This window comes from Protomyctophum bolini (assembly GCF_963924005.1).
Source record: "Protomyctophum bolini genome assembly, chromosome: 14".
NCBI lineage: Eukaryota > Metazoa > Chordata > Actinopteri > Myctophiformes > Myctophidae > Protomyctophum > Protomyctophum bolini.
In genome coordinates, this window is record NC_137875.1 from 21,916,423 (window position 1) to 21,936,655 (window position 20,233).

Here is a 20,233-nt window from a genome sequence, read left to right on the forward strand (position 1 = left end):
GTACTTTTACTCCTCTACAATTATTTGACAACTTTAGTTGCTTGTTACTACATTTTCATTATCATATCACAAAACATACCTTAACCACTTCAGCCCTGTATACATATCGGACATTTGCAAATAGCATATCTACAAGCTCACAATGCGTCACAGCTTGCAATGCGGTGCACTGTGAGCTTGTAGATCTGCTATTTTCAAAATATTTGTATACATTTGAAAACATTAAATGAGACATTCCTCATAACAAGCACTTTCTACTTTTGATACTTTAAGTACATTTTGATGCCAATACTTTTTTACTCAAGTAGCCTACATTTTGAATTCTGGAATTTTAACTTGTAACAGAGTATATCTACATTGCAGTATTAGTACTTTTACTATTAAGTGATACACATGTGAGTACTTTTTCCACCACTGCCCACTTGGCATGCTGGCCGTTTAATTAGGGAAAGACGGGAGGAAGGGAATGACTTGCAGGTGAAACTGTGGGAGAAATGTACTGTAGAAGCATGACAAGCCATGAAGACATGAATGGATGACAGACACTACGCTCTGTTGCTGAGGAAATTAGTGTACAGTAGTTGCAACTTGCAATGTTGAAATGGAAATATACGTACTGTCTAATGTGCACGCACGCACACACACACACACACACACACACACACACACACACACACACACACACACACACACACACACACACACAATGATTGCATGCACTTACAGTACACTTTTTATGTAAAAGGTCTTTGAATGACAGCTAGCTTTTGGTCATATGGGTGCACTCTGTATTTTCCACGTGTCATGAATCTTTCAGGGTTCTTGTTTTTTTCTCTCTCTCTCTCTCTCTCTCTCTCTCTTATTTTCTTTTTTTTTGTCCTTCGCTCCAGTTGGCTTTAATGGAAGGAGCAGCAGACAGGGTCAGAGAGAGAGATAGAGCGTAACTAGGCTGTCTGACAAAGCCTGCGTGAGTGTGTGTAGTTCTGTGTGCCTGCATGTTATTCACATTATTATTATTCACATTCACTGGCTGTGAAGAAGCTACTGAGTGTCGTATAGCATTTGGTTTTGTGCTACTTTTCATAGCACTGACCTGATGATAGGCAAAGCTCATGCTTTGTCATATCACGTGTCACTGGCCAAAAATGGCCAATCTACAAGTGATGCTTGATGCTTCGCATAATGATGCGTTGTGCGATTGACTTTTCTTTTTTTTTTTGTACAATGAAGTATAAATCAGGCTTTAGGCAAATAGAGCGCAAAATATGCGTACACTAGTATATAGCTAGTATGGTCCACTATCAGCCTCTAAATTGTTTATGTCCTTGTGATACATCTGTAACTGATGTGGGCATGAATAAGTCACAATGTGTTTCAGAGTGTGTGTGTGATTCGGTGTGTTGTATCCTGGAGAATTGATGTTGCCTACAGTAGTGTCTGTCACTCACACAACGAATTACAGGGGAATGTATACAGAATTATTTCTCGTGGCATTCACTTCAAGGCAATATTATGTAGCGTTCTGTTTCAGCCTTCAGTGATCCTTCCTATTACATCCTGGGAACTCAATATGGAGACAGCCGGTTTGCCTGTATAGCTATGAAGCAACGCTGTGACAATGCTGCCACCTGCTGTTTGTTCCTCGTGACTGAACACTCTATGGTCAAGGTGGCAAAGCTTAGCTCAGTGCAGACATTGAGCTCAACTCAAAACCATTACACATCACATGTGCCAGAAAAAAAAGGATTCTAAGTAGTTAGAATACTTTTGTGTGTGTCTGCTTTAGCCTGTGTTTGCATGCGTGTTCTGGCCACGTACCTTGGGTTCTTTGCCCTTTATCACTAATCGAATACGGCTCCATTCTGCGTGAGGTGGATAGGGATGATCTCATTACACCCGAGATTAGCATTTACGCCCCCTTTGTCTTATCCGACATGTTGTTGTTCGGGATCACTGAAGACAAATACAGCAGTCATGGCGGCTAGCAGTCGTGCATGCATTTTTAAACGCAGTGTAACCTTTTGTCCGGCCTGTACGGGCCACACTGACGCATTCATCTCAACCTGAAGTGTTCTCTTCAGCCTCGTGGCTGTGGCTCCAGCCCACAATGCCAATCATGATTAATAAAAACGATTGCCATCTACTCTGTGTCACCAACATTCTATTTGATGGACAGAGGCACTCGAGACAAACACGAGGCTCTGGTGGAACCCTGGTCTTTTTCCCATTAAATAGAGGCTGGCATTTTTATTGTTCTGAGTGCAGGGCAAAATTGCATAGATATGAAAAAATGGTTTCTCTCTGCAGCTTGTTAAAAAAGCAATTATAGAAGCTGCACAATAGCCATTGTGGAGCATGTTCGCTTATTGGTGTCATGGCTTTCATTTACTCAATTTGTCCCAAATGTCATTGGTGTGTGTGGCGAGAGAGAGAGAGAGAGAGAGAGAGAGAGAGAGAGAGAGAGAGAGAGACGGGGGGGAGACAGAGAGAGAGAGAGAGAGAGTGTGTGAGTGTGAGTTTGTGTGGGTGTGGGTGTATGTGTGTATGTGTGTGTGTGTGTGTGTGTGTGTGTGTGTGTGTGTGTGTGGGGGGGGGTTAGAGAGTGCCAGAAAGCATTGAAAGAAAGTGTGGAACATATTTGAGGGCTGTAAAAGTTGTTCCGTGTTATTGTTGAACTTGGGTTTCACCTGAACATTAGAGGATCACATTTCAGCTCTGCTGTCTGAGGTGATGCGAGATGACACTCCGGTTATTCATTCATGCCCTGATACGGGATATATTTTAACCCACGTTGAGGTTGTGCATCCGCTATTTCCACATTTTAGAATGTTTTACATTTTCATCTAAATGACATGCCAAGAATAGCGATGCCATGCTGAAAGTTGAAACATGTAATATACATCTTCATAATGGTGATGCCAAAACTTCCGAAAAGGATTGCTTGCATAGAAGTACCCACACAAATGCAGTTTTAATCGAAGCTACAGCTTTCTAAAGCACTTCCCATGTGAAATGAGGGGCGCACTAATCGATTATTGACCATATGTATACAAACCTTGAAACATACCTTAATTAGTTACATCACCAAGAATGGTGGTCCCTTATTGGCCAAGGGTTTCCACCGACATACCGCCAGACATACCGCCAGACATACCGACAGACATACCGCCAGACATACAGACAGACATACCGACAGACAGACATACAGACAGACATACCGCCAGACATACCGCCAGACATACCGACAGACATACCGCCAGACATACAGACAGACATACAGACAGACATACCGCCAGACATACAGACAGACATACCGACAGACATACCGACAGACATACAGACAGACATACCGACAGACAGTCGATTTGCTCAGACACATAATATGACGTAAATTCTCCATTCATTGTCAATGGCATTTAATGTTTGGGTTAAGAATCTACACTATAGCTGTTTATAGGTATGTTCAAAAACATACAGCCACAACTGTGATACTGTATCTTGTGCTGCAAGTCCTGTCCTGTTTGAAATGACTGTAAATCTTCCTTTTGTCTAACAAGAGGCTTCTTCTCTCCTTCTTTTCAGATGAACAGGAAACGGGCGAGGACGAGGACGAGGAGCTACAGAATGGTAACGTACAATGGTGGAAAGTATAACTAAGTATATTTACTTATTAGTATTCCCATTTCCAATACTTTTACTTTTACTCCACTGCATCTCGGAGGCAAATACTGCACTTTTACTCCACTACATTTATTTGAAAACTTCCAAAAAAAATCCATTTAGTTATTGCAAAACATACATTAACCACTTCAGCCCTAAATGCATTTCCGCCATGTGAAAATAGCCGATCTACAAGCTCACAATGCATGAGGTTGTAGATCTGCTATTTTCAAAATATTGTTTTAGACATTTGAAAACATGAAATGGGACATTCTGCATAAATAGAACTTTCTACTTTTGGTACCTAAAGTACATTTTGATGCCAATACGTTTTGTACTTTCACTCAAGTACATTTTGAATTAGAATTTGACTTGTAACGGAGTATTTCTACACTGCAGTATTGATGCTTTTACTCAAGTACAAAATGTGAGTATACCTTTTCCACCACAGTGGACCACTGGCAGATGTTATGAGCCCTCTAGCTGTATGCAGTCCTCCTTGATGTCAATTGTCACTGGAAATGGAATTTCACACCGAGCTCCATTTCAGTCTGTCAGCTGTGCGCCGCCACTCTTGCAAAACAACCAAAAAAATTGCTTCTCTTATCGCACAAGCACAGAACTGAGAAATCCCTCAATTATGTATAGCTTCGGAAGTCACTTTTTGTCTCTGTCTTTTTCTTACTTTACTTTATTTAATTTTTTTGGGGGGGGACTTAATTTATGCATGTCTTTGTCGTTCCATTGCTCTCTCGTGACACAGTGCGTGGAGACAAAGTCGTGACAGAGAGAGACAATGAAAAAGGCTGTTGGGAGATGATATCAGGGAGCAGAGTCACTTCATCTCCAGCCACATGAAAACTGAGCTGTTTCTCTCTTGGCTGAAAGCTACCCTCTTTTTTCCATTTTCTTTATTTCAGAAGCTGCTGAAAGTGGCGACGTGGAGATGGAGAGTCAGAACCCAGGTACTGTACAGTTGAAGTCCATTTCAGTCTGCCTGCTTTTGTAGGGGATCAGCGGGGACATGGAGGAGACATCATGTCCTGTTGTCAGAGTGTGTGCAGATCACCACCCCTCGTTCACAGAACTCGCACCAAGAGGGACAGAATGTACTACATTTCTCAGACTCTTTGTTGCTGGGGGAGTAGGCGGAAAAAGCCCCAAAAATATATTTAGAAACATATAGTCTTTTGCCACTTTAGCCAGTTTAGAGTGCTCACCAATGCATGCACCAAAAAACGAATATATGGTAGCCTAATACAGTGCCATCTTTAATATATCACATATAGCGTTGCTGAACACTGAACAGCATGCTGGCTGGGTTTGAGGACGTCTCTATTGAATTTAATGTTTGTCATGCGTTTATATCGTATGGTTTGACAGACTAATCTGTCTCTGTCTCTGCTCTCTCTCTTTCTCCATCACAAGCCGAATGACGCACACACGCACGCACGCACGCACGCACGCACGCACGCACGCACGCACACTGAAGTGAGGTCTCATTCCTGAAACTATGCTGCCATGGTCTGTCACCTTCAGATATACAGTAGCTGTGTACATCTACATGCTATTGCTTTTCAGTTTCATGTAGAATTGAATGTCAACTTGTTGAGCTGTGATGTCAATGACATTACAGGGCATGCTTCCCTCACGCAAAGGCAGGAAAAAAAACTCAGATTTGATTGACTGCATGGTGATAGAAACATAATTGACCCAAGGAATTAACAGTGAATGACAGAAATCTGTTCAGAATTATATGCAGAATCTACAGTAGGCTACTGACATTGGAGCTGTGACGGATGCAAACATTACAAAGTATTAGACTGGAATATGTAACATCATGTTTGTCCCAGTGATGACACTATGCCTTTTAATATTAACACACAACCCCACAACACACATGCCCCAGACAAAGATTGAATGGAGGTAGTAAGTAAGGCATGCCTCCTGGTAGAGAGTTGCGCTCTCTAGTGTCGCATTGTGCTGTATTGAGTTGGGTTGTGCAGAACCCACAGTTCATATACTGTGTGTGTGTGTGTGTGTGTGTGTGTGTGTGTGTGTGTGTGTGTGTGTGTGTGTGTGTGTGTGTGTGTGTGTGTGTGTGTGTGTGTGTGTGTGTGTGTGTGTGTGTGTGTGTGTGTGTGTGTGTGTGTGTGTGTGTGTGTGTGTGTGTGTGTGTGTGTGTGTGTGTGTGTGTGTGTGTGTGTGCGTGCGTGCGTGCGCGCGCGCGCGTGCGTGCGTGCACGTGCAAATGAGTTTTAGCCTGCAACCATTAGCTTAGAGTGAGAGCCATTTCTCTATTCTCCATTTTTTTCCTGCCGCGCAGCTGAAATATAATTAAGATTCTACATTTGCATACTGGCTGCTGCACGTCGACTCCCTGTTTGTGTTTTATTCAAATCCCATCCCATTGACAGAGATTTGACAGATACAGCTTTCAGCCTCTCTGAACATGAATTTTGTAGATATTCAAAGGGAGACTTAAAGCAAATGGTGCCATGGGATGTTGGCAGAGGCCCGAGATATGTAATTATGCTCTTGAGAGACAAACGGAGAGGCTGTTTCAGCTAGGTATACCCACGGCTTCAAAACAGCACCTGCTACCTCATCCAACCCAAAATGAGTCCGTTCCATCGTTCTCTATAGTGTGTGTGTGTGTGTGTGTGTGTGTGTGTGTGTGTGTGTGGGGGGGGGGGTATCTTACGTGCGTGCGACGTACGTATATTCATACATTGTGTGTACTGTATGTCAGTGTTTGTTTTAATTATCACAAATGAGAATGGGTCCACAGATCAGTGTAAGGCTATCGTCATGTACAGTATGTAAAGTGTATTATTTTGTGTAAGAACTAGCACGCTTTTCTCTATAGACCATTTAAGTCTGTTTCTCCTCATTTTCTTCCTGCCTAGACACACTTTGAACGGGAATAGAGCAGTCAACCCATTAGTCTGAAGGATCTCTGGGCAATCTTCTGCCAGTATACTAACTGGCCTTGTTTCCTGCCTTTTGTTGCAAGCGCAATGTTTACGCTTTAACTGTAACCTTGAATTCGCCCTACAGAGCTTACCTGTTTTGTGTTTTTTTGTATTCCACTGTTGGCTTACCTCCAGATGAAGATTCAGGCCATGATGATCCCAACGACCTAAAGGAGAAAGATATAAATGAAAACCAAGATGACGCCATTGCCGACAAAGACAAAAAAGACGAAGACAAAGGTTTGTGCGAGAGGCCGTGCGCCATGCAAGTGTTTCATCATTTGATATATAAAACTGTGTGTACCACACATGAGGAGGCTGTGTTTCATCACTTCATGTATAAAACTGTGCAAAAATGCTTTACTTGAGTAAAAGTGAAAATACTGCAATATAGAAATACTCCATTACAAGTAAAAGTCAGGAATTCAAAATGTACTTGAGTAAAAGTACAAAAGTGTTCGCACCGAAATATACTTAAAGTACAGAATGTCTCATTTCAAGTTTTCTAATTTATAAAACGCATTTGAAAATAGCAGATCTACAAGCTCACATTGCGACGCCTTGTGAGCTTGTAGATCGGCTATTTTCAAATGGCCAAAATATGGCAGAATTGGTTAATGTTTTGTAATAATAATAATCAAAATCTACAAAGTAACTAGTAGTAACTAAATCTTTTGTAGTGGAGTAAAAGTGCAATGGGCCATTTTCCTCTGAGATGTAATGGAGTAGAAGTAAAAGTACTGGAAATTGGAAATAGTAAAAAGTAAAGTACAAATACCTCAAAATTGTACCTAAGTGCAGTAGATAAGTAAATGTACTTTCCACCACTTTGAGAAGGTGGAGAGAATTGATGTTGCTTCCCCTCTCTACCCGGCCCACCAAAGAGTGAGCACAGGTGCGATCTGTTACCAGTGCACACAGATGGGAATGTGGGAAGGAGTTACAATTTACGTTTGGGAAGAATCAAAGACCCAGTGCAAGTAGCTGTTGGAAATCACTTTGTTTAATCTACAATGGAAGTAGATGTGTTGGAATAGTTTGTGTAATTGTGAATTTGCAGGGAAACAGTGCCGTGAACCCCATGATTTGGATGTGAGGGTCTATACATTTTAGACTCTCAGAGAGGAATTTGAATGTTTCCTTTAACATAGCAAACACTACCCATCTGGCAGCTAGTGTCATCAGAAGAAAGCCATTCCTTTTTCAAATCATAAACTGAATATGTGGTTTTTAAAGGTTATTATCACCCTTTGAACGTATTGACTAATTGACACACGGCGGCCATCTTGCTCTCATGTCATATTTGCATGTTGGGAGGAAATACCACTTTAAGTATGAAATAAGAGCAAAATGGCCACCATCAGATTATATTCACTAACAGGCAATCAATGTCCAAAGTATGTACATTTTACTGGTAATAATGTAAGAAAAGACCAGGATTTCTTGTTTGTGTCTCTAGCAGAGCCAGAACACCAAGCTGAGGAGGCAAAAGAAGAGGACACAGGACAGTGTACTCAGGAAATGGAGGGTAAGTCACTCCACTCCCATCAACCACAAAGCATCACTCCTAAAAACCATCCAAACTAAAGACTATAGACCAATTATTTGTTTACAAACATTGAGACTGGTCGCACGAGTGACTGTTTCATGTAATCAATTCCAAACAGATCTCCAAACCTGTTGTTTTGGGGAGTGCATGGTTTCAATGCATTCAACCTCTCTTGTGTGTTGGCTAGTGAGGTGTTGGTGCACCCATAGGAGACATTTATACTTCATTGCGCAACAGCTGATCTACAAGCTCACATCGTGTCGCGGATGCCACTGTTGTGAGCGTAGAGGTCTGCGTGCATGACACAGCATAAATTATACTGCAGCCGTGCACAAATAGGCTCTGCTGCCGTGATCATGAGCACACCTCCCGTTCTTATGACAGTGACCGTGTGGTTTTGAGGACAACTGATTTGAATTGCTATTATTGTTCACACATAACAGAAACCAATGGATTATATATTTCAAGAGTGAGAGAATACAATACAAATCCTTATCATTCTTCCTCCACACTGGTTTGATGGGGCATTTTTTACACGTGACTGCAGTTAGAACTTTTCCATTGCATCTTATGAGAGGTGGTGTTCTTGGCAATGCCTGCAGTATAGTCTGACAACACAGCATGAACCTGTTGTATATAAGAACCTGTTAAAGCTTTCTGGTAGACCACATGGGATGTCTTATTTACTACAATTTTATGGCGACTCAATGGTGCTGTCGTCGATCTAATCGTATATCTCTTGGAGGCGTGCCGGAGCACAAAGCTTGAACCCCGAAGCCACCCTGCCTCCTGCCTCTGCAGAAAGTGCTGAAGTCTCCCGTCATTCTCCTCCTCCACGCCTCCATTTCCTTCTCACGTTGACTGACATTCAATTAATTTAGGCCAAGAGTGACTGCAGCCTTTCAAATGGATCTATCTGAGATAGCCCCCCTCTCCTGTCCTGCTGTCTGAATAGGATCTATCTGAGATAGCCCCCCTCTCCTGTCCTGCTGTCTGAATAGGATCTATCTGAGATAGCCCCCCTCTCCTGTCCTGCTGTCTGAATAGGATCTATCTGAGATAGCCCCCCTCTCCTGTCCTGCTGTCTGAGATAGCCCCCCTCTCCTGTCCTGCTGTCTGAATAGGCATCGGCTCAAGTCTCTCCATGACGGGGGAAGCTTCGACTTCCCTGCTTGCCTGTTGATTGTGTCTTGCATGGCCACGCCTGGCGCGGCATCCGTCTCTGTCTTTGGGGTTATCGGTGATTGTTGTGCCGGTCGGAGTGTCATGTAGCGAACAGGGTCTCATTCCAGATGGCAGATTGTGTTCGGTGCGGACAGATAGGGCCTGCCTGGCACGCGGTTAAAGTTCTGCATTCGCATTGAGAGGTGGAACGCACCGAGTACATTTACAAGTACTGCTCCAAAGCACAATTTTTTCAGGTGCTGCTATTTCAATTTTGTGACACTTGTGACACACACCACTTCCACCTTCAACCGGGGAGCCACAGGCCCAAAAGCTCACGGTTAAGGATTAACCTGTGATGTCATGATGTACTTTTTATTTGTGTTTTCTCTATTCACTTGGTCATTAAGGTCCACAGAGGTCTGCCCTGCCGAAAACATTGCGAAAAACTGTTATGGCCATTCTTGTATACCACACCATAGACAACCAATATGGTAACATTTTCCAAATTTCATCATGCTTTAAGCATATTATGACAATTGTGACATGTCAATCTAGGGGGTTTTCATGATTCTGAATCAATTCCAAGCATTAGTTTTGCACGAAAAACACTCCTTGGCCTAACTTGCCAAAATGTGCTGACATCATCACATTTGTGCTGACCTCATCAGCACACACAGTGTTTTTCGTGCAAAACTAATGCTTGGAATTGATTCAGAATCTTCCGCGATGTTTCCAGCAGAGCAGGCCTCTCATTCTGTGGACCTTAAGGACCAGAGCAGGCCTCTCATTCTGTGGACCTTAAGGACCAAGTGAATAGAAAAAACATGTCCAGTCCAATTTTGGGCCTGTGGCTCCTCGGCTACAAAGTTCCAAAACCTTGAAAGGGACCACTCTTCAGAAATAATACCCTGTTGTACGAGTTGTACAAAGGTGAAAATAGCCCCACTACAAGCTGCACAACACATTGCGGATGGAATGTATTGATACTTTTTCCCCCCTTTTTTTTTTTTTTTTTTTACAATTTCTGCCTAACAGAAGGTGTCCCAAAATCAGGACACCAGGTTGAAAGTGGTCAAGTAAGTTTTTTCAGCAAATAAGTCTTAAAACAGGACTTTACTTTTAATGGAGCCTTGCAACTTTTGCTTAATTTGTCCACTGCTTTACTGGAACTCTGCAAGTCATTGTTTTGTAAGTCAGTCTCACCGTGCAGCACAAGCTAACGCAACCTATGTTAGTCACGTGCAGCCGGACCGGCTAATCTCAGGAGGAGACCAAATGGCTCCCAAGCTCTCTTATTAAACATAATAGCTGCAATCATGCAGGAGGGTGCATATGGCTGCTTACTATAGCTACACTGAAAGGAGTAATCAAATGGCAGGTACTGTAGGTAGGAAGGTATAGGAATAGACCTTCAGACAGGTCTGAATGACCGAAAGGTTGCTCAATAATATGCTGCAAGTGAAGACAGTGTGCGGGATTCCATTTTCTTTCTACTTCTCCAGTTCCAGCACCTTGTCCTCTGTACAGTAGGTGTGCATACGGACTTTTTTCTTCTATAGGTCATCTGAAAATGAAATGAAAAATTGCAAACATTTTTCAAAATCTTCCAAACATTTTTCAAAACAATTCAAAAACTGCAGATTTGTATAATCTTGCAGCAATAAGGCATGAATGATGTGCTGTGAGCTTGTAGAGCTGCCATTTTGTAACTGAAATGGTTACATTTATTGCGACGTTGTATTAACACATTTTGCTGGGGGCCTCCTGGAACCTCCTAACGACCCCTGGGGGTCCCCGCCAGGCCGCCACTGGACCCCACTTTGAGAACTAACGCTATGAAAGTTCAGCTGAAGAAGTTCAGAAGCTGAGAAGTTTAGGGACCTGGGCATCGTTACAGAAATCTGCAGCCAGCTCTCAGTGGTGTAAAGTGACTATTAGTTGTACTTAGTTACTAATTAAACACATTTACTTAAGTATTGTACTTAAGGATAATTTTGAGGTATTTGTACTTTACTTGAGTATTTCCATTTGCCAGTACTTTTACTTCTACTCCACTAAATCTCATGAGGCAAATAGTACAGTAGCTCAGGGCAGAGAAAATATGTGTTTGCAAAGCTCTCTCTTTGTGACAAAATGCACAGCTTTCATGAAACACAAAGCGCAATCAAACAATAGTTTGGCATCCCCCCTGCAGTAACCACCCTAGGACAGGGTTGGGGTCATGGAACCCATGTCGAATGAACACCTACACAGTATGCAATTTAGTGCTTGCTGTGTTTTTGTTGTTTTGAATGTTATGTTATCTATGCTGCTGCATTGTCTGAAGGAAGCCAAACATACGTTTTACTACTCATGTACCTGTACACAAGATGTAACACACGTACACACACACACACACACACACACACACGTGCGCACACACACACGTGTGCGCGCACACACACACACACACACACACACACACACACACACACACACACACACACACACACACACACACACACACACACGTTGCTATGTTGGTGAGCAGGTATTTACTAGGCTAAAGACACGCTGGGTCCTCGTTCAGAGCTATGATAGCCTGAGAGGAAATGATAGCTCAAACAACTTGAGGGGCAGATAAATAACAAGACTCTTACTTTTCACCGAGGGAATACCTGGAGGCATGGCTGGGTTGTAATGAGCATCTGCCAGGATATTGTTTGACTGTTGTTTTCTTGGCACCAATAAGACATATACTGTATAACTTTACTGTATACAGTAAGTGGAGAATAAAATCACTGGCGCTAATTTAACTCCAAAGGCAGACCTTTAACTCTTTTCGGACTCTTTTCGGACCACTTAAGTCCCATATATAGACAAATGTAACGTTGTAAAGCTATTAAGTGATATTTTATTCTATATTCCCATAGTAGTTATTGCTATATTGTGATTTTTTTCCAGGTCTGGATACCTATATTTTATCCAATGCAGGAGAGAGAAGCACACAAAAATAATGTATGAACTTCAATTTTACAGTGTTTTGTTTCATCATGGATTTTATCATCAGGATTTTTCTTTGTCCTGCAGTTCTAGTCTTAGCATGAGACGTGTTAATGACTCGCTCCTTCTGTATTATCGTCAATGTTGTCCCAAACCGTTACTGTTAAGGAAATGGAACAAAATTTGCGAGAATAACAGATCTAGTAGACTACAGACTGCAACCACAACACACCGCGATGCCACTGTGAGCTTATAGATCGGCTATTTTCACAGCTTTTGCTTGGCACTCCAGTACGACGAAGTAGGGCCCGCCTTTAATACGAGACGGGAAAAAAAGTTGAAGTATGAAGATACAAGGTTTCTGCCCGATGGCGACAACATTCACCAAACAGCTTGTGCGTTCACACGTTGCTTCTGTCATGCCTACTTTCACACTATGCTTCTCTCACATAATGGCAATATATCTCACATGCTGTTACTTGTGAGCATCACAGTTAAACATCTGAAATCCAGCATGCAGTCACACTGAATATACTGCAGAGCTCAGGGAAAGCGCTTTATTAGTTTTCACTCTCATCATCATTATAATGCGTTAATGGTAATCACTGCTAAGCCTCCACACATATGTCTGCTCGGTCTGTAGCTTAGACACTGTGTGGGCTGCTGCTTAACAGCAACATGGCTAAGAAAAGACATATTGGTTAATGCCACCATACTATTCCATCTGTTGTTTACACTGTACACAATTTGCTTAAATATATACAGTAGTTCAGGCGTTTAGCTCGCACCGCTGTAAAGACAATACAGAGCTTGAATTACTAGTTCTATACTAACTGAACGTGTATCCTGTCAATTCTCTTGTGAGACATTGAATTGGACATGTGAAAATTGGACACCACACTTCTCTGTGTAACACAGCTCGTTTTGACGAGTGACTGGCGGAGATTTGTCTATGCGATTTCTCGCTACACAGAACCCTTTGGGAAGTGTTGTTTCTGACTTTCACATTTACGTTAATTATAGGCAAAGTTTCTGTTAGAGAGGATTAAAACCATGCTGCGGCAATATAGTATCATTGATATTCATATGTGTGAAAGAAGGTGTATGTAAACGTACGCACGCACACATGCACGCACGCATACGCACACGCACACACACAGTGTATATAGTATATATATATGTAAATATAAGGCTATGCCCCAGGCAAATTAATAATATCCATATGTACAGTATGAGTTATAAAAGCTCACCATATTGAGTTAGAATAATAATAACCTTAATTTATGAATATTCATAACATGCTATAAAATGGAAACGAATAAGCTTTTTTGTTATTGTGTTTTGAATATCTATAGAGAACCTATTTTCAGTAAGTTTGGAGAACTAAGCTCCACGAACGCCCATAAATTAAAAAACGCTCTCTTAGCCTAAAGCTAGAAATAAAATGTATTCCTGGCTTTAGGCTCAGATTTATTTAATAAATCAGTTGTGAGTGAGCAGGACTAGTTTTTCCCTCATGCAGTATGATTCTCGTATATACTTGAGTCGATATCTAGTGTCTTAGCTCCAAAAGTGTAACGATATTTCCCTAGTAGTTATTGCTATATTGTGCTTTTTTTCCTGGCTAATTGGCTAATTTGCTGCAAAACATTAACATTTTACACATGACACTGACAAAAGCTTAAAACGACGCTGCAGTATGCACTACAGCTATTCCTTCCTACTGTGCTGTTACTTAGTGCCCATAATGAACACAGTTTAGCATTTATTTATATTTTACATTTGGCCAAAAACAACTCCATTGTAATTGTGCTCTCAGTTTGAACCTGAACGTGGAAAAGGTAAACATCTCTCTACAATGATTTCTCGGCTGACCGGGGTGCCTGGGTTTTCAATCAATCATCAGAAGTCGTTCCTCCCGGCTTCCAAAGCTCGAAAGCATGGTTGGTGGCTGATTGCGCGATGAGAGAGCTAGCTGTGTGTCTGTGTGGGAGGACTATTCTACAGTGGATACTGCAGGAGTAGCAGGCCTCTTTATACCTGGATGAGACTGGGAGCATGGCCACAGACAGCCAGGGGACAGTGGTCTGTAATGGGATACTAAAGCCAGGCACGATGTCCCCCGTGGGGCAGATGAAGAGGAAGAGAGGGTTGGGCGGGACTGACAGATAGACAGACGCAGCAGGCTATCACAGCCATTTCAATTTCAGTGCAGCAGAGAGAGCGAGAGAGAGAGCACACCGCTTAAAAGTTACTATTATGAGAGGACAGACACCGCTGGAGCTCACCATTCCAAACGTTTCTCTCTCTTTCCATTAAACATTTAGAACTTTTCCTTTTTCCTTTTTTCTGCATGTCATTATTGGCGAAAACTTTCAAAACCTTCACAATTATGACTTCATAATGTGCTTATGATACCTGTGTGTGTGTGTGTGTGTGTGTGTGTGTGTGTGTGTGTGTGTGTGTGTGTGTGTGTGTGTGTGTGTGTTTTGGGGGGTGTTATTGATTTGTGATGTACTTTACTTCCCTAGTGGTACAGCGTGTAGTGCAACAGCATAACAGGTCTACATGAATGACTCTTCTGAAACTCAACACACTTTACCTCCAGCAGTATAAAGCCATACAAAAAAGTATCATAGCAACTCAGCCACACAACACAGGAAGGTTGAAATGTTTTTTTTCTCTCTCTCTCTCTCTCTCTCCTTCACGAAATGCAATGCTACACTAGCTCTTCTTGGAAATTGCTTCTGTTGAAGTGTATTATGCATTCATGTTCTTTCTCCAGCAATAGCAAAGAGGGATTTGGGTCTTTCCTTAATTGGTTGTTTTGCGGCATTTGTCTTGGCCTTTGGTTAATAACGGGTACACTGGTGATGTAAATGCAATTTTGGAGAGCAACGTGGCTGGTGGCTAAGAGTTGTCGGCACACAATTAACACTTGGCATAACAACGTGTCTGTAGTATACGTATACTGTAGTCAAGTGTATGAGGCGCTCGAGGGAGCCGGCTGCCAGTGGCTGTAGACATTAGGCAATGCCTGAGTTTTACAGCTCTTTACGCTGACTTTGTGGAGTCTCTAGACACAGCAAGTATACACCAATCACAGCTCCGCTGTGGCATTGTGGGTGAGTACCATTAGGGATACACACAGCCTTCCATGCAATTATTTATTACTATTGTTAAATTCAGTTTGCTTGGCTCCTAATTGTTAAACACCTCTTGGTGTCTTGCCTTGTCTTGCTGCTGTGATTATAGGTCACTGGTTTATCAAACAGTTCTCTGTTCCACCGACCATTTCAGCACAAAACGGAACAAAACAAGCCCCAACCGTTGTGCACTTCAAACCACAAGATCACCATGTACAGAACCTAATGCAGTAGACGTCCACTGATTGTCCTTGGATTCTGGGCAATTTAAGGCAAATTTATACACAGCCTTGTCACTCTACGAAATATCCGCACTCTCAGATGTTTTCAATGCTTTTGTCAGACATTTTTGTCAAGTGATAGTTGTAGAATAGGTCATGCGACAACGTCTAAAATAGCCTTTAGATTCTTTCCCATCTTTATCGAGCGAGTGCCCCAGGACCCCCCCCCCCCCCCCCCCATTCAATTTTCACACAGCCCTGAATAAGAACACAGGATTCCAAACCACTGACATTCTCTGGTCATTTGCCTGAAGTTGGAGAAGACACCATTGTGCACATCCCATTATGTTGGTCACCTATGGCCCAGAAGGCTGCTTCAAAGAGAATTGGGCCTCATCTAATAAGCTACAAGAGAAGATACATTTTCTGTGCTGCTTTGAAGTTGCTCTTTTGATCAGCTTCCTTATCCCATTTCCTCTGCTCGTATTGGCTCACAAAAACATGGAAAAGGAGTTGACTCGGAGCAGAGATGGGATTTGTCGGCCTGACTGAGATCTGACAGACCCGTGTTGGAGATAGCTACAATGCATGGTCTCTATATAGGCCAGTCAATCTAAAAGGGGCGTGACCCAAAATAAATTGCAATAGTAATCGTTCAATCATTATTATATACATTATAGATCATGGTAAATTCAGGGGTTGAACGTTGGGGTACCATTGAAAATCTATAAGGCAAAAATGTCAAATTAAATTATGCTTTAAGTAGCATAATTAAACTAGGGGTTATTCATGATTCTAAATACATTCCAAGCATTAAGCTGCTTTCAGACTGAATGTATAAATTCACCTCGGTTCGTCCCGTTTGTACCGCCGTTTGCGCAATTCTCGTCTTTGTATTGACTTTGTATGTAATCGCGCCAATCTAACCATCCAAGTCTGAACGCACCTTTAGTTTTGCATGAAAAACACTCCTTTGGCTAAAAACGGCCATAGCCACTTAATCACATGACCGTTTTTAGCCTAATATTGGTTGTTCGTGTAAAACTAATGCTTGGAATGGGATTTCAAATAATTGTAGTGGAGTAAAAGTAAAAATTTTGGCTCTGAGATGTAGTGGAGTAGAATTAAAAGTATTGGAAATTGGAAATACTCAAGAATGTAGAAATACCTCAAAATTGTTGTTACTTTACACCACTGCCAAAGGAAGCATGAAGGAATCGTACAGTTTTATATATTGAATTGCGTTCCATTGCAATGCAGTGGACAGAATACTGTACAGTAAACTACAGTTGCATGTTATGAGTTTAAATCTATTATCCAGGACTTATTTGAATGAACAGAAGTTTATATGAATACATTATGAGTAGCACATCTGCAGTGGTTGCAGTGGCGGGTCTCCCTATTGAGAAATGTCGACCCTGGTGTCAGGTAGGACAACAACTGGTCAATAAAGTTATTGTCCAATCGGACTCTTTAACACCATGTGCCACCATCTTTATTGTAGGTCGGACATACGATTACTGTGCCTCTCTCTGTCGGGAGGCTGACACGGACATTAACAATTGTAGTTTAACACCTTTGAGGAGGAAGAAACATCCCCACACTAGTTTCTAGAGCTCCACATGTAAAACTTCCTTGCAGACTGGATGCGTTTTTCGGAAAACCAGCGGAAAAACGCTGCTAAAAATCTGAAAATCGCAGCAGTGTGCAGGGACCTTTACTTTATTTAATAGCAAAAATGCAACGTTTTCTTCATCAGGAAAATGAAGACCTGAAGAATTAACACCTGTAACTATCTGCGCTGCTAACAGTTTTAGCTGCCCATATAGCATGTCTAATGATCACGCCTCTCTTCCTTTGACCTTTCTGTGACAGACAGCTGTCCTAACAGGCCCGCTGCATGCTCTACAGTATATTCAGTCCTGCCTTAGATGAGCGATTGAATCATATTGACCGTTCCGCCCATGATCTCTCATGAAACTTATTTCCCAATTGCTGAGGAGTCTCATCATAACTGAACATCGGGCACTCAGGCAGAGTACTGGAGTTCAAACGCGCCAGCGAACGAACGTGGGCTGCGGCGGTGAGATGCACCGCTCTCTTCTCTAATAAACGTGCTGCTTATACAAATGCCTCCACGCTGACGATAGCCGTGGCATGTCCCACTTTCATGTAGCGCTGGCGGCCTTCGATATAGCTCTCTTAGAGTCGGGCTTACAGTGGGCGCCTTGGCCCGAGTGCCTGTCTCTGCATTGATGTCATAACCACAATAGGTGTCAGGGAAAGCATCGACGTGCAGTTTTTCTCCCCGCCATACGCGCACAGACAGACAGTACAGGGAGGATCCAAAGATTATGTAAAGTAATTCACTAAGTGATGAGAGCGGAGCAGGCCACTGCTGACAGCAGGTTTAGCAGGTATGTAGGTCATGCCGGGGGAGGCCTCTTTTGCATTTCTTCCGTCCGTGTCTATTTTTTGCGTTGTCTCCCGCTCTCTTTCACTTAATCACTTATTCGCTTTACTCCTTTCATCTCCACACTCCTGCTCTTTCCTTCTCACCTCTTTGTCTCGCGATGGACCCATACATTTCTCTCTCTGAATAATTTCATAACAAAGCGAGGGAGGCTTGGTATGGCTGTGTTGGAAGCAAACGAGAGTGAATTAGATGGAGACATAGGAGACGAGCGTTGCCTTTGGTCATTTTTACCTTTTTATTTGTGGAACATGCGCTGTGAACTGCGCGCCCACTTTTTTCTCTCTCTCTTGTCTCGCTTTGCCCTCTATTTTTCTTTCCTTCGTGTGACTCTCAACAGCCTCAGACAATTAGAGGTGGTTGGTGCAATATGATCACTGGTGGACAGTAACCAAGTACATTTACTTAAGTACTGTCCTTTTTTCTATTCTATTTCTATTCTATTCTATGCACAGCTCTGTGCATAGAATATGATGATTTGATTGGCTGAGCACAGAATGTGATGTATGATAAGAGCTCCCCTCACTTCACATTCACACAAGTGTGATTTTTTTTAATTAACTATTTTTGGACACTTTGGATTTTCACTCTCGAAACAATATTATTGTATTATTAATGTATTACTGCTCACAACAGCCTTAGACAATTAGAGGTGGTTGTTAGATGAATCAATCTGGAATCAATTGTGATTGAGCCTCTGAACAGTTTTCTTTACTTTCTTTTTTTCTCCGTTCTTTCTTTCTTTTCTTTTTTCAATGTCAAACCTTAATTGCAGTTGAATTTGATGCTCTGTTTTTGTAAAACTGTGGTAATGATTCAAAACAATATTTGGTAACACTAAATAACGACCTGTTATAAAGCATTTATACACATTTATAAGCAGTTTGTGGTGTTTACCCCCCCAAGCAGTGTGAGTTGTGACTGGTCAACTTTGAAGGGGACTGACTATACTGCATGTACTATAATTATACAGACATAAATACTGTGCAGAATCTGCAGATATAGTTTGGACTTCAGTCTTGCTGAAACAAATCATGACAGTGATGATTTCTTAATTAAAGTCAAGTCACGAGTCATGTTTCTATAAGTCAAAGTCAAGTCACAAGTTTGCCTTTGTCTAGTGATGATGAAGTCACAGGCATGAGAATTATGCCACTGTTCTGACTCGTGTCCAATTCACATTTCCCAAGTCCACATCTCTGCCCTGACCAGATGGTGGTCTGTTCTCTTTTCCCTCATTCAGATTACTTTCGTGTTTTGTCATCTTGTCAAGCATATCCCGGCCCTGTGTAATGAGCTGGGGCCTTTTCAGGCTGCATCTGTGCCAGCATAATACCACTAGCTCCGCCGCCTCCACAAGGTTACCCAAACCCTCAGGAGACCACAATACCGTCTAGTGTCCAGAACCCTTCGCTCTTTTCATCTGGGGAAGAAAGGCAGAATATTGATGAAGGCTCTTGGTTTTTACGCTGGATGAAGACTTTTACCAAACAGGCTTGTTTTCATCTCTCCGCGGTCTCCAGGTCACAGCCCAGTGCTCTTTAATTGGCTTAGATTGTGAGACAGCATACCATCTCACAGCAATGAAAACTGACTGCTATCGAGAGCTGCCTACTCCAAAATCCTTTTTCCCCCTCTCCTTTTAAAGTGTGTCACTTGATTCAGTTAAGCTATTTCTCCTGCCGTGCACTACGACCTTTAACATTTACATATGAAAATAGGCTTCTGTCTGCAATTTACCAGCTCATTAGTTCTTTTGGTCAGGCACTCGTTGAGGTCCGCCCGCTCTTGTTTTGCTTGAGAAGAGATGTCTGTAATTATCTCTGCTGTCGGAATATTGGCCCCAAGGTTATTAGTCCATGCAAGGTTCAACGAGGGGCCCTTTGTTACTTGTTTAATATACATGGCCCACATAAGGATCCGGCTTAAGTCCTCCATAGAACACCCAGCAGCCCTCATTCTGAAATGAATTCTGCCCTCGTCTGCTGAAAGGACACCGACATCGTTTTCTTATCTCTTATTCTCTCAAGATGGAGTCCTATCGAGTGAGCTCGACTCTC

General features: G+C 42.2%; 1 protein-coding gene across 3 annotated transcripts in view; it reads left to right on the plus strand.

Annotated features, from left to right (window-relative positions):
- macrod2 (mono-ADP ribosylhydrolase 2) overlaps positions 1–20,233 on the plus strand; it is a 646,577-nt gene that overhangs the window by 610,715 nt on the left and 15,629 nt on the right. For 2 of the 3 annotated variants that reach the window (XM_080781639.1, XM_080781641.1), the window contains exons 10-13: positions 3,583–3,627; positions 4,581–4,625; positions 6,771–6,875; positions 8,095–8,163. In XM_080781639.1, the coding sequence (XP_080637765.1) occupies positions 3,583–3,627; positions 4,581–4,625; positions 6,771–6,875; positions 8,095–8,163 (264 nt within the window). The remainder of the gene's footprint in view (positions 1–3,582; positions 3,628–4,580; positions 4,626–6,770; positions 6,876–8,094; positions 8,164–20,233) is intronic. The other variant, XM_080781640.1, reaches the window with a different exon arrangement.